Source organism: Dama dama, chromosome 16 (genome assembly GCF_033118175.1).
Source record: "Dama dama isolate Ldn47 chromosome 16, ASM3311817v1, whole genome shotgun sequence".
NCBI lineage: Eukaryota > Metazoa > Chordata > Mammalia > Artiodactyla > Cervidae > Dama > Dama dama.
In genome coordinates, this window is record NC_083696.1 from 31958108 (window position 1) to 31972061 (window position 13954).

The window sequence follows — 13954 nt, forward strand, 5'->3', positions numbered from 1 at the left end:
AAATTCCACTGCCCTATCAAGTTTACTGACTTTCTTCCAGCAAATGTAGTCTGCTACTGAATCCATTTAATTTTTTCAGTTATTTTCTAATTATTCAGCTCTGTGATTTCTCTTTTTATATATTTCCTTGTTGAAATTCTCACTCTGTTCATATGCTTGCTTCCTAACCTCAGTGAGCATCTTTAATAATTGTCATTTTAAACTCTCAATCAGATAAACTACTTGAGGCAAGTAAGATCTAAGATCTGTTTCTGGATATCTGCCCTGTTCGTTTGTTTGAAATGTATTCCTGAGTCTTCATTTCTTGACTCTGTGGTTTCTGTGCGTTAGATAAAATAATCATATCTTTCAGTCTTGACAGAGTGGTCTCATGTAGGAGATAAATCTTGCTATATAGGAGATGGACCTAGGCAATCAGCCCAGCCCAAACTCCTAGGTTTCTCTCAAAGTTTTGTGACCAACCAAGCCTCCTTCCTTGCTCTTAGTGGCTCCCAGGAATTGAGGGTGTGCCAAGATCCAACAATGTCCCAAAGGAAAGGATCACACTCAGAACCTATATGTACACTCATTAGAAGTTGGACCCTCAGGGAACAGCAGCTGGTAAAGTATGTAAACTTCTTCCAGGGAGAAACTGGGAGAAGGTTGTTTTTGCCTGATGTTTCTTTGTTGGATCTTGGAGTACAGCCATGGGGAAGGGTACCTCCATACCCATTAACAACTGTTTGTTTGATACAGCCCTGTAACTCTTGAATGCAAGCCCCAATGGAGCCAGATGACCTGGGGCCTCATCCCTTAGATGGCAGCTGAAACAGCTTGGGCACTAAATGTGAGTACAAGCTCCTTCTGGGGAGATGCTGTCAACTGGATTTTATTATTGGAGTGGGCTAAAGGAGAGAAGGTAGGAGAGATGCCTGCTGGCTTCCCCTGTCTCTGGGGAAGTTCTCCGGTGATCCCTAGATGCCTGCTAAATTAGAAGCTTGGCATGCAGGCAGTAGATATTAAAGTACAGAAATAAACTTATTTCAAGGAAAGACTGGAAAATGGCTAATTCTGCTTGTTCCCTGCGTGCCGAGTCCTGAGGGGTAGAGCCAGTTAAGGAATCCTTCTTTGCTATAGTCTTCTGGGCCTCATGAATGGAAATCCCTTTTGCTATAAAAGCCGGGAAATTTGGGTCCCTTGCTTTAAGCAGCAGTCACAAAAGTTGGGGTTCAAATGTACATACAAACTTTTTCCAGGCACACAGCAGTGACATGGAATGGGTTAGAGGGAGAAGGCAAGGTGTCCTCCAGCTTCACTGGCTTCTGGTGAGGTTTGCAGCCAGTCCCTAGTGCTTGGTAAATTAGAAGCTTGGTCCTCAAAGCAGTTCTTACAGTATACGGACAGATCTTTCAAGGAAAGACTGGGAGATGGGCATTTTGTCTGCTTCCTCTGAGCTGATCCCTACAGGCACAGTCATAGTAAATGACTGCATTCCCTTCAGTTGTCATAGTCGTATAGGTCTCATGGACACAAGCCCCACCGGCTTTCAGAGCTAGAGGTTCTGGGAGCCTACTCCACTGGAAGGAATCTTAAAGTTGGAGTGCTAGACGTAGTGTCAAAACACACTTCACTCCTCAGATGGAACCTGAAAGTTGGGGATTATCTCCCAATTGTATGGCATCAAGGGTGGGGTTTATGACAAGTGTGTCTCAGTCTTTCCTACCCACTCTGATGTGGATATTTCCTCAACTGTCCAATGTGTATAAGTTGTTCAACTAGTTTCTGGATCTCTTTTAGAGGAAATTGCTCCATGTATAGGTATATATTTGGTGTGCCCATGTTAGGAAGGGGTACTTAGGGGCTTCCCATGTCTTCTCCAGTTCCTTTTAGCAAACAAGTCTTTAGTAAGCAAGACCCAGATGTTAAGTGTGCTTACTGCTATAGGGACATACAAGTATGTTTAGCACTATTAAGTAAATTACACTTCACATTTGGGCCATGGATAACTTTTGCAAACACAGAAATAAATTTTACTTTCATACATATTCTGGCATTAAAAAGTCTTACTTTTTGTTCACCTTGTATGTACTTAACACTTTAATTCAACCCCAAGTGAAAGTGAAAGTCACTCAGTGAAAAGTGAAAGTGAAGTTGCTCAGTCATGTCTGACTCTGTGCAACCCCATGGACTGCAGCCTACCAGGCTCCTCCGTCCATGGGAGTTTCCAGGCAAGAGTACTGGAGTGGGGTGCCATTGCCTTCTCCGAGCCCAAGGCTACCACTGGTCAACTTTCTATCTCCATGGATTTGCCTATTTTGCACATTTTACATAAATGAAAATCATCTATGATCTGTTGTGACTTTTTTTTCCACTTAGCATGTTTTCAAAGTCCATCTATGTGGCAGCAGATATTTAACTACCAAATGCCACTCCACTGCATATATATACAACATTTTATTTATCTGTTCATCTGCTGAGGGACATCTGGGTTGTATCTACCTTTTGGCTATTATGAATGAAAGTGCTGTGAGCATTACCGTACAGCTTTTTGTGTAGACATATATTTCCGTTTCTCCTGGGTATATACACAGACCTAGAATTAGTGGCTGGGTCATGTGATAAATCTAACATTACGTATTTTGAGACACTGTAAAATTGTTTTCCAAAGTAGCTGCTTATTTTACATTCCCACCAGCAGTGTATAAAGGTTCCAGTGTCTTCAAAATATCAACACTTGTTATGAAGTGGAATCTTCATTTTGATTTGCATTTCCCATGGCATATCCATCTTTTCAGATGTTTACTGGTCATTTGTAAATCATATTCAGAGAAATGTCTAACTTAGATCCCTTGCCTGTTTTTTCACTGATTTTTCTTTTATTGATTCTTAATGGTTTATTCCCAGGTTCTAGAGTTCCATATATTCAGTTCTTACATTTATGTCACTGATCCATTTTGAGTTGACTTTTGTTTATGATGTGAGGAGGGGTGGGGAAGGTGCTGAACTTTATCCTTTTGCTGTGGTTATCTAGTTGTTCCACTGTCATTTGTTGAAAATACTTTTCTTTCCCCACTTAACTGTCTTCACACTCATTTCAAATACCAACTGACCATAAATGATCATTTTTGGATTTCTGGTTTTATCCCACTATTTTTATACTAATTTGACTATACTAATTCTAAATTCTCTTGATTAATGTAGCATGGTGCTAAGTTTTAAAATCAGGAAGTGTGACTACTTCAAGTTTGTTTTTTATTACACTGATTTCTAGCTTCCCTTCCTGTTGTTTAAAACTCTGATGACATTCTGTCTTCATACTGTGTGCAACCTCTTTCTCTTTCAAATCTCTTAGGATCTATTTTCCCCGACTATTCTGAAATTTCCTGATCATATGCCTTGGTAGAGGTCTACTTTCAACTGGTTATGCTGAGTAGCTCTTTACTGGCGCTCTTACCCTGGGCATTTGCTTCACTGATTCCAGGAAATTTTAAGTCATTACATGACTTTTTCTTTTTTGACATTTATTTTTTGCACTTTATTTCTGGAAAAACTTTTATTAGCTTACCTTCATTTATCTTATTATTGATCTTTATTAAATAATGGAACTGGACTGAACCTAAAATATTGTTTCCTTTTTTCTCTTTATTTTCAACCTGTTCATTTTTACTCTACTTTCTCTAAGATTTCCTCAAATTTGCATTCTCTATTTTCTATTAATGATTCTGCTCTTAAAATTATGAATGTCAAAGAATATATTTTTTCTCTTTTCTATAACATCCTATTATTTTACATACACAGTTTTTTGTGTTTTGTTTGTTTGTTGTGGTTTTTTTTTTCATTTTTAAGAGGTACTGTCTTGCTTGTCTGTTTTGGTCTTTTCTTATAGGCTAGAGATTTCAATCCATGACTATATACCTAGGCTTGAAGCTGAAGGACTAAAAATCTCATTAGGAGCTCTATCAATATAGGCAAGGTTTTTGTACCAAACTATTTCATCAGGAGAACTGCTAATACCAATGAATTTAGATTTTGCTGATTTTTTTTCTCTATCTCTTGGGCTTGCCAGATTTCCCTAAGAGTTTTTCAAATCCTTAAGTGGAATGCAAGAGCTAGACTGCACTGGTTCTAGAAGCTGGGAGTGGGGGTGAGGGGTGGGGGGACCTGCCAGAGCTTGATGTGGTGTGTAGGAAAAGGAAGGATAGATGTTACAAAAGTAAGTATCTAAATTACCACTTATCTCCCCCATAATGTGTAGCATTCAACAGTGCCTGGTATCTCCTCAGTCCAGAATCTCTCTGTTCTGCATTTCAAGAGAATAAACTTCTAGTATTCTGAGGCTCAGGGATGTTATCATAGAGAAAATGGGAGGGAAATCTCTCTGCTTCTAAACAGATTTTCCACCAGATCTCATCAACATAATTCTCATCCTTATTTTCAGAGATATCTGGTATACTAAAAAGGAGGCTCTTCAGAGGATGTGCAGTATAAACTGGACTGTATTTTGACTTTCTTTATCAGTAGCTAAGAATTCAGTTACTTGGACAGCTCAACATCTGTTTTCCAACTTCTAAAATTTTGTTGCTACTGACTTCTTTCCCTGTCTTTTCCGTCTTTATTATGTGTGCTCAGTAGTGTATGACTCTTTGCAACCACATGGACTGTAGCCTGCCAGGCTCCTCTGTTCATGGAATTTTCCAGGCAAGAATACTGAAGTGGGTTGCCATTTCCTATTCCTAGGGAATCTTTCCGATCCAGGATTGAACCTGAGTCTCTTGAGTCTCCTGTGTTGGCAGGAGGATTCTTTGACACTGTGCCACCTGGGATGCCCCCTTATTAATTATATCTATTTGCTAAAAACCCAAACACTTCTTCATTGTCATTAAGGTTTCAGAAGGTAATGCATGTGATTAATATACCATCTGAATCATACATCTTTTTTCAAAAGGATGACAAGACTTCTTTTTTGTTGTTTTTGCTTTTCCAGTCATGCCATGCAGCTTGTGGGATCTTAGTTTCCCGACCAGGGACTGAACCCATGTGAAAGTGCAGAGTCCTAACCACTGGACTGCCAGGGAATTCCCCGAGGGCTCTTGAAACTTAATGTCAGAGTTAGAGATACACCTCCCAAAGTACCTACCAATTTCAGACAACCTAAGTTTGATTAAATTTTTAATTTCTACTAGCAACTGTTAAAGATGTCTGCATTCCAGAGAGTAAATCAAACCTAATCCACAGATAAATAGAAAAGAATATGGGAGAGAGAAACAAACTTTGACAAGTAGAACATGAAAAGTCTCATTGGAGGAAATAATCTGAACATTATTTTGAAGAGCTCCACAGACATATAAAAAGCAGTACAGAATTCATAAGCAATAAAACAGCACAAGCAAATACAAGGAGCAACAATGTGCTTCACTGAATCCTCTGCTTCCCTTGTTTTTTCACGAAAGTTCTAACAAAGTCCTGAACTCAGAAAGCCCTGATTAACCACATTTACTTTTTCGATTTCAATTAGCACTTAACATGAAAATAACTCCAAAACCTTCTTCCGTTTATTTTCCAGAGCGAAATATTCACTTGGTGAGCTGTCTGCTCCATGTCCCTGCATCAGAAAATCCCAAGCTGCCTCCCTTAAACATCTCCTGTCCCCAAACCACTTCCACCTCCTTCATTGTCAAGGCATCATATCCACTGAGTAAACCAACCAGCAAGCAGTCCTTGAACCAAGTTTGATTCTTCCTACTTTCTCCCTTAACACCAGTTTCCAAGTTCCCACTTACTATGTATTTTTTCAATAAGAAGATAAAATCAATGCTCGGCAATTTCAAGCTTTACAGTCATTCTGTCACTAGATGCATTCTAATAACAGTAAGAAGGCAAAATGAATAATCTGAGATCCAAACTAATCTATACTAATAGCTTTATCACGATTTTCTTAGAATAAACATTACTGGGAAGGTTTTCACTTTTTTATTATAGAACTGTTTAGCTTCATGCTTAAGCTGGATAATTACAAAGTTGAGTGAGCATAAAAAGTGTTTAGCAAAAAACAAAGAACTCCCTAAATTTAAAACTTCACTTGCTTAGTTTATTCAAACCAACTTTATGCAAACCATCTTCCAGAAGCTTACTCATAAACAGCCTATAAAACCAGAGAAATAGTTGAGAATATACACATACGTTTTTGTTTTAACTGCTGACTGATATGAACTACAGGGAAGCCACAAAACATGTGGGCAACTAATGGTCCCATGGCAATTATTATCCTCAGTTATAGACCAGAACAGACCATGTAAAGATATGGCAAAAACAGGAGCATTAGAATCAAGTCATTTGACTCTTGCTCTGCATCATAATACCTTGTTGATACATAATCAACCAAACAAATTACTTGCAAGCAATGCACTGTGGTGTTGGAGAAGACTCTTGAGAGTCCCTTGGACTGCAAGAAGATCCATCCAGTCCATCCTAAAGGAGATCAGTGCTGGGTGTTCACTGGAAGGACTGATGCTGAACCTGAAACTCCAATACTTAGGCCACCCCATGCGAAGAGTTGACTCACTGAAAAATACCTTAATGCTGGGAAGGATTGGGGGCAGGAGGAGAAGGGGACAACAGAGGATGAGACGGCTGGATGGCACCACCGACTCAATGGACATGGGTTTGGGTAGACTCTGGGAGTTGGTGATGGACAGGGAGGCCTGGCGTGCTGTGATTCATGGGGTCACAAAGAGCTTGACATGACCGAGCGACTGTACTGAACTGAACTGAATGTATTTTACACTGGTTTTCATAAAGTATTCTTGCACTCGATTTCAAAGTATTGAAGAGTTGTAGAAATGTTAAACTCTCTGTAAACATGTACTAGATAGCTTGCTATGCATAAAACTTTTTTCTTTTTAATGTCCCACAGTTACAGAATGCCACCTAGTCAGTCATCTAACCGTCACGTGATCTTTCCCTCTTCTGTAGAAAATGTTAAAATGTTAAAGAATTAATAATGAATTTATAAGCTCAGAATAATTATTATCCATAAATATTATATTGATTGCCTAAGCCAAATTATCTTTGGACTGTTTCACTACCTAATGTATGAGTAAGAAAAAAATTCATGGGAAGGGGAATACCACAACTTATTCCCCAAAAAGGAGGAAAAGGGGCAAAAAAGCAAAGGAACATGAATCAATAAAAGCTGGACTTTCTGGTCAGAAGACCAACAACAGTGAAAAACAAATTTTAAAAACATAAATGTTATCTCATTTTAATGAATTTTAAGGATAACCAAAATTGCTGCACATTAATAAAGTGTTAACTCAGCTGGAGTTTTATAAAGGTACACTGTCTCTTTTATTTTTAAGGAACAGTTCATGATAAAATCTACTGAGTGTCAACAATGTGCCAAGCACTGCAGGAAAACACAAGAAAGAGACTCTGGCATAGAAGTATTAAAAATCTCATGGAATTACAAGGTAAACTATAATATGATATATTAAAAAAATGTAACAGAGGCATGAATGAGTACAATGAGGCCACAGAAAACACCCAGGCCTGCCTGGTAGAGTCAGGGAAGACTGAAATCTAGGTGATGACCTCTCAAAGCAGTAAAGTGGAGAGGTAATTAAAGAAAAAGGATGACCATGAAGAAGGGACCATAAACACTCTATATAAAAGCCTATGGAGGGAACTCCCTGGTGGTCCAGTGGCTAAGACTCTGCACTCCTGATATAGGGGGCCTGGGTTCGATCCCTGGTCAGGGAACTAGATCCCACATGCCACAACCAAGACTCTATGCAGCCAAATAAATAAAAATAAATGTTTAAAATAAAATAAAAGCCTATGGAGCAAAACAATCCAAAGTTAGAATGTTTTGGACAGACTGACAAATAATATTTTAGAACAAACCAAGCACTATATACCATGGATGGGAAAGAACAACAACAAAAAGAGCAAGAACAAAACAGACAATTACCTCCTTTTGTAGTATCATTCTGGGCCTGGATACCATGATGCAATGAATTATGAATGGCAGAAAGAAGATCTGCTGCTTGAACCATCAATTTTTGAGCTTCTGCAACAGCACTGGTCTAGCAAATAAATCACCAAAAACATTCTTACATATTCTTTCACTGAAAGATATACATTAAATAGGAAAATCCTATAAACAATAATGAATTTATTAAATGCTTGTTGTAATGACATTGGTTTTCACAAACTATTCACTTAATACAGGATGCCCAGATCCTGTTAGGATAGAAGTAATTTTTTTACTCATATCAATACTTTGTAGGGACCACTAAAAAATAATAGGAAACATTTCTGGTTTATTCTACCAATCTCATGTTTTTTTTTTCCCTAAAGAGATGTAGTCAACTAGAAAATGAGAAACTGCAACATTCCTACTAAGTCATTCATCAAGGTAAAATTTTAAAAAAAGAAGAGAATTACAGATGTTTTTAAGGGCTGGATCTTTACTCAAAATTAACTATTCACAAATTAGCCTGTAATTTACTTGAGTTAACACAACACACACACACACACCCACACACACAAATATTCACCATCTAAGGGTTGTTTTTGGTTCTATACAAATCCAAGTTAATTATTTAACTGAATGAAACAAGAGCCTACCTAAAATTCTCATTTTTAATTTCTCCAACTAACTTCACAGAAGCAATTTCAGCTTCTACTATTATATCCACTAATAAGCAATACATTATCTTTATATCAACAACAGACATGGATATGTTAAGGGCACAATGTAAAATTCACGTGACTTTCGGAGACAATCATCAGGGATATCCTGACATAAATACACCAAATGCTGAGTGCTGTGTATGTGTGCATATACATTCCAACAGAAAAGTCTCAGAACTACCAAAATAAAGCATTCCATCAAAAACAAAAACACTGAACAGATTAAATACCCTTACCTCTTTCTTAGTAAAGGCTATAAGCACTGTCAGTAACACTCGAGTAAATTTCACTCTGCTGAACACTGCTAAACATTGTTGGTGCTAAAAAAATAAGAAAGGACTAAAAGTTAAAAGATGCAAAGCCTTGTGAAAGAAATTTCATTTTAAAATATGGTATATTAAGTTCTAAATCTCAGTGTTAATACCTTAGAAATACCTTCAATTATAGGCTTTTAAATATCTGAAAATGAGCTGCATAAAACACAATAAAATGAAGCCTATTTTACTGAAACAGAAATATATAATAAAGCTTCTGTATCACAAGGACTGATTTTTTTCCCAAGTCAGGAGTTACACTATTATTTCAAAACTGATTTAATTAGTATTTTTAAGAGGACTGATAGAAACATGCTTTAAGCAGTCAGAAAATTTAGGATCTCAACAAAGGCTAGACAAATTTTGATATGGAAGTTCTTGACTTCTGCCAAGTTTTGGTGGATCATCTGAAAAAAAAAAAAAAAAATTTTTTTTCTTCCTACCTACCTCATAAGAATATCGAAGAACTCTGAAATCAAGTATCTGAAAGAGTTGTCTTATAATTCTATCAAAATAAATACAAGGGAAATAAACTCCCTTGTAATGTCCAATTTTTAAAGAAATACCTTAAAAAGGGCTTCCATAAATTATAACGCAGTTCATAAAACTACAACATTAAGAGGCAGACTTCTCTGATATTATCTACCAGAAAATAAGTTCAATTACTTCTAGTTCAACTTCTGGGTCTCTTTCTTCTCCTTGTCGACTTCGAGTACTCTAAAATTTTTAAAAAATGTGAATTAAAACAAACACAAGCCTGTAAAAGCATAAATTATGATTACACAAGGTAAAGGAATAAATTAACTTATTGAGTATACACTATAATCTATTTGAAGCAAATATTTGGAAGGAAAACACTGTTTCAATTATTTACCTAACAGTACTATATACACTTAGTTCATTTTGATATAAATATCACACAAAGGAAAAAGGTACTTACTAAAAACAGCAAAAGCAAACAATGAATAATATAAGCAAAAGCACATGGTACACAGTACTTCTTTCTTTTAAAAGATCTATTAACTGAAGTTCCTGATGTTTTCAAAACTAACCTAGAGGAATGCAATGCGATCTTTACAGAATCACATCATAAAGTCACACAGTAAACACTGCTCAGTTCTACACTAATATGCAGACTCTTCTTCATACGCATGTAACACGTGGCTGAGGATTCGGGCAAAACCCAAAGGCAATACCACAGGAAGATCCGGTAGACCTGGGTTCTAGACCTGGAACTGCCACTTAATAACGGCATGCCCTTAAGAAGACTCAAGACCGGTTACCTGACGCTTTTGCGCTCTATTTTCCTCATTTGAAAGTGTATTTTATTGCCTAATACACTGAATAATTGTAAATATCAAATAAGACAATAATGCAAAACTGTTTTGACAACCATGCTGTGTTATATAAGTGTAAAAAAACAATAGAAATATAATTTTTCATTTTTAATCTCTATCAGAACAAAATCATCATGGTCATCTGACCAAAGAGTGCCTGTCGCTCATAGGTTTTTACCAGATTTGAGAAACTACTATTTATTGCACTCTTCTACTATGTTCTAGACACTGTCCTAACCGTTAAAAATACAAAGGTGAAGAAGATAATCCTTACCTTTGAAGCATTTAAAACTCTAGCATCTTATGCTATTCTTAAAACAGCATACTAAAATTCTAAAACAGTGGCAAAAAATTGAAAAAATTTGAAATGGTTAAATTTTGAGTACTAGAAAGTAATATTAATTCATCAGAAACCACTCCAGTAGTCTTCAAACTCATCACCAAAAAAAGGCATAGCATACATAAAGGAACTTGGTAGTCTTACCTAGCTATTTGTAATTAGCTTACTAGCTATTTGTAATTAGCTAAAGTTAACCTGACATTTAGAAGAATATAAATATCCTATACTAAAGAAAAGAGAAAGAAAATATACCTTTACTCTTCTTTGCATGTCATCCTCCACATCTTTTAGCATGCCTAGAAATAGAGACAATAATTTTAAAAGGAAGCAAATTCAAATGTAAAACTTGTGAATTACCTTTATAAATGGTTTTACCTGTAACTCGAAGATCTGTCACACTGTTAGCCATTTTAAATCCGTAAGTCATTGACTGAAAATCTTCCTATATGGAAAAGCAATAATTAGGCCCTTGAATAGTAGCAAAACCTTTCATCATTTTTCTCTTACAAAATCACTAAATCATTTGCTAAAAGGAAATGGTAATAGAATGTCACCTCAAATATTGCTATCATTCACCCAACTTTCTTTATAGTCATGCCATGAAAACACCACATTCTAATGCTATCTCTAGTCCCTTAATTTCAACTGTTTATCCTTAGGCTATTTAAACATACTTGCATTTAATATGTTCATCTGCAAAACAATGCTTATGATAATATTACAAATTATTCCCACCTACAAAGAATTCTCACATTTACAGATGAACAATAAATACATAACAATTACCATTTGACGACAAGGCTGCAAAATTTAGACAAGACTCTTCAAAACCTATTATGTGTCTTTTTACAGACTGTTAGGCTACAAAAGTTAAGCTTTTCAAACAGAATTACTCAAAGTGACAGCAGAACCACATTCCCACTTCAACCCATTGTAAAGAAAAAAATGATTCAAATATGAGTTCCCCCTCTCAAAATAATTTAAAACACTGCTGAGATATTAGCAAATTAAGTTGTTTACTGGATCCACTATGAAGAGTTTAAGATCTGGCTGATTTTGGCTAGGAAGTTAAAAGCTCTAATAAAGGAGTGTTTCTGCCATATTACAATTCTTCTAAAATGTATATAAAAGCCTAATATAATGGAATAACAGACATTCACAGCAGCGGCCAGAATTGTAGAGAAATTTCTGGACTCAACAAAAATGTCAGTAAGCATGCAATTTATGTCAAACACTAAACTTACAGAGAGAATGAAGTACAAACAAATATCCTAGTCTCAAAGAACTCAGAGGAACTGTATGCTTCACAGGACTGGGTCTTTTAAGTCTCAGGTTGTATTACAGAGCTACAAACATAGCCTCTGGATGAAGCTTATACTCTTATCTCTACTTGGACATCAAATAGGATTCTCAAATTGTACATGTATAAATATGAACTTTCATAGTGTTTACCACATTGGTAAAAGGCACTTCCATCCATTCCATTATTCCAAGTAGGAGTGAAGAACCATAGGAATCAGAACACAAATAATCTACAAACAGAGGTGGTAGCATGCTTCAAGCTTCAAAGATCATAAGGGGTGACAAAGACTAAGTCTAAGGTATGGTCACTAAAAAGATAAATCTAAATGATTCCAAGAGAAAACAGGAGTCAAGAATCAGGATGGTAACAATGGGATTACAAATCAGTGGAACAATGCCTTCAAAATTCAGAGGAAAATTATTTTCCAGCCTAGAAGTCTATTAAAGCCAAACCGTTGACCAGGTGAAAGGGTAAGGAAAACATTTTCAGACATACAAGGTCTCAAAGAAAAACTCCCTCCCTGTCTCCCCAAAGAAACTGGAGGCACCGAACAAGCAAGGTTATAAACTACAAACAATACGGGCATAAGACCCAGGTAACTAGGGATCTAACAAAAAGAGAGGGAAATGGAATTCCTAGGAAAACAATGCAGAGAAACCTGGGATGACAGCTCCAGGCCTATAAAGAAAATGACCTAGCTAGAAAACAAAGAAGTTCAAGAATATTAAAAAAAAATTATACATTACTGGATGTATGTATAGCTGCATATATACATGATGAAATATACAGATTATCTGATAGTTTAATAATAATGGGAAAGGAATTAAGGAGAAATACACAGAAAACTAAGCAAACTCAAAAGAAATAGTAATTACTGCCTTTAAGAAAAAAAAATTTGTATGAGTAAAAAAGCATACACTACTCTGGCTCATCTGTCATTAATATTTATACAGTCACAATAATGTCTGTAGTGAATGATTTAACCATAAACTGAATTATTATTTGGAGTGAGGGATGTATATGAATCCTTACGAATCCTTAGCATATAAATGCTAAGTATACACTAAAAATTTGATGCTATATGCTACCTAAAGGTTGATAAATTCTTAAACCTAGAAACTAGAATATTAGCCTATTATACAGAAATATGGAAACTGTAGGAAAAAGCTAAAAGAACTGATTATTATGAATGGATAAGGAAAGAGGAGAGCACTATAATTTTTCATTATACACTTTGTGGGCTATAGAGAAGAAAAAACAGTGCCCAGATTCAAGACATTTGCAAGGTAAAAGAATCTGGATGTAGGAGGTTAAAAAAAAAAAAAAGTAATCAAAGATAACACTAAAGACATCATTTTGCAAGACAGCAGAAAAGCCATTTGATAGAGGAACTGTGGTTCCCATTTTGCACGTGAGCAACATATTAAAAGAAACTTCTTTGGGCAAATGAGAATGTCTCCAGTTCAGGAGTAAAAACAGAGACATAATACATAATCATTAGGGACTTCAGAAGCATCCATTTCAAACAAATTATTTGTTGATTTTAAGTCATTCATATTTATTCATTACCAGGCCTCTAAAGGATTTTACTAGGCAATCAACATTTTTAAATTACCAAACTGAGACAAATTCATCTGGATTATCTGAAGTTTAGCAAAACAAGAAAAATATCTTTCCAGCCTAGGAACTAACTTTTGTTTCTCCAGTTCTAGTTTTACATAATTGGTTACACTGTGTGCTGCCTTCTTAACCTTTTAAAGTATGCATTTTCCCATGATATTAAATACTGTCATCTCTATATATTCATTACACATAATCATTATTATATGAGATAGAGTTAAGCACAATTTATTTCAATCGTAACCCTAATGGTAGTATTTTGATCAACACCAATTTTCACTATTAAAAACTCTGATTAATGTATTTGGACATTAAGCGTCCCTATGCCTAATAACTTCTTTAAGGCTGAGTTCTAAAGGTGAACTAA

General features: G+C 35.9%; 1 protein-coding gene across 5 annotated transcripts in view; it reads right to left on the minus strand.

The window, feature by feature from the left end:
• NAA35 (N-alpha-acetyltransferase 35, NatC auxiliary subunit) overlaps positions 1 to 13954 on the minus strand; it is a 91841-nt gene that overhangs the window by 47915 nt on the left and 29972 nt on the right. For all 5 annotated transcript variants that reach the window (XM_061163722.1, XM_061163723.1, XM_061163724.1 and 2 more), the window contains 5 exons: positions 11040 to 11106; positions 10917 to 10960; positions 9654 to 9704; positions 8910 to 8993; positions 7949 to 8063 (listed from right to left, as the gene is read on the minus strand). In XM_061163722.1, coding sequence (XP_061019705.1) covers positions 7949 to 8063; positions 8910 to 8993; positions 9654 to 9704; positions 10917 to 10960; positions 11040 to 11106 — 361 coding nt within the window. The remainder of the gene's footprint in view (positions 1 to 7948; positions 8064 to 8909; positions 8994 to 9653; positions 9705 to 10916; positions 10961 to 11039; positions 11107 to 13954) is intronic.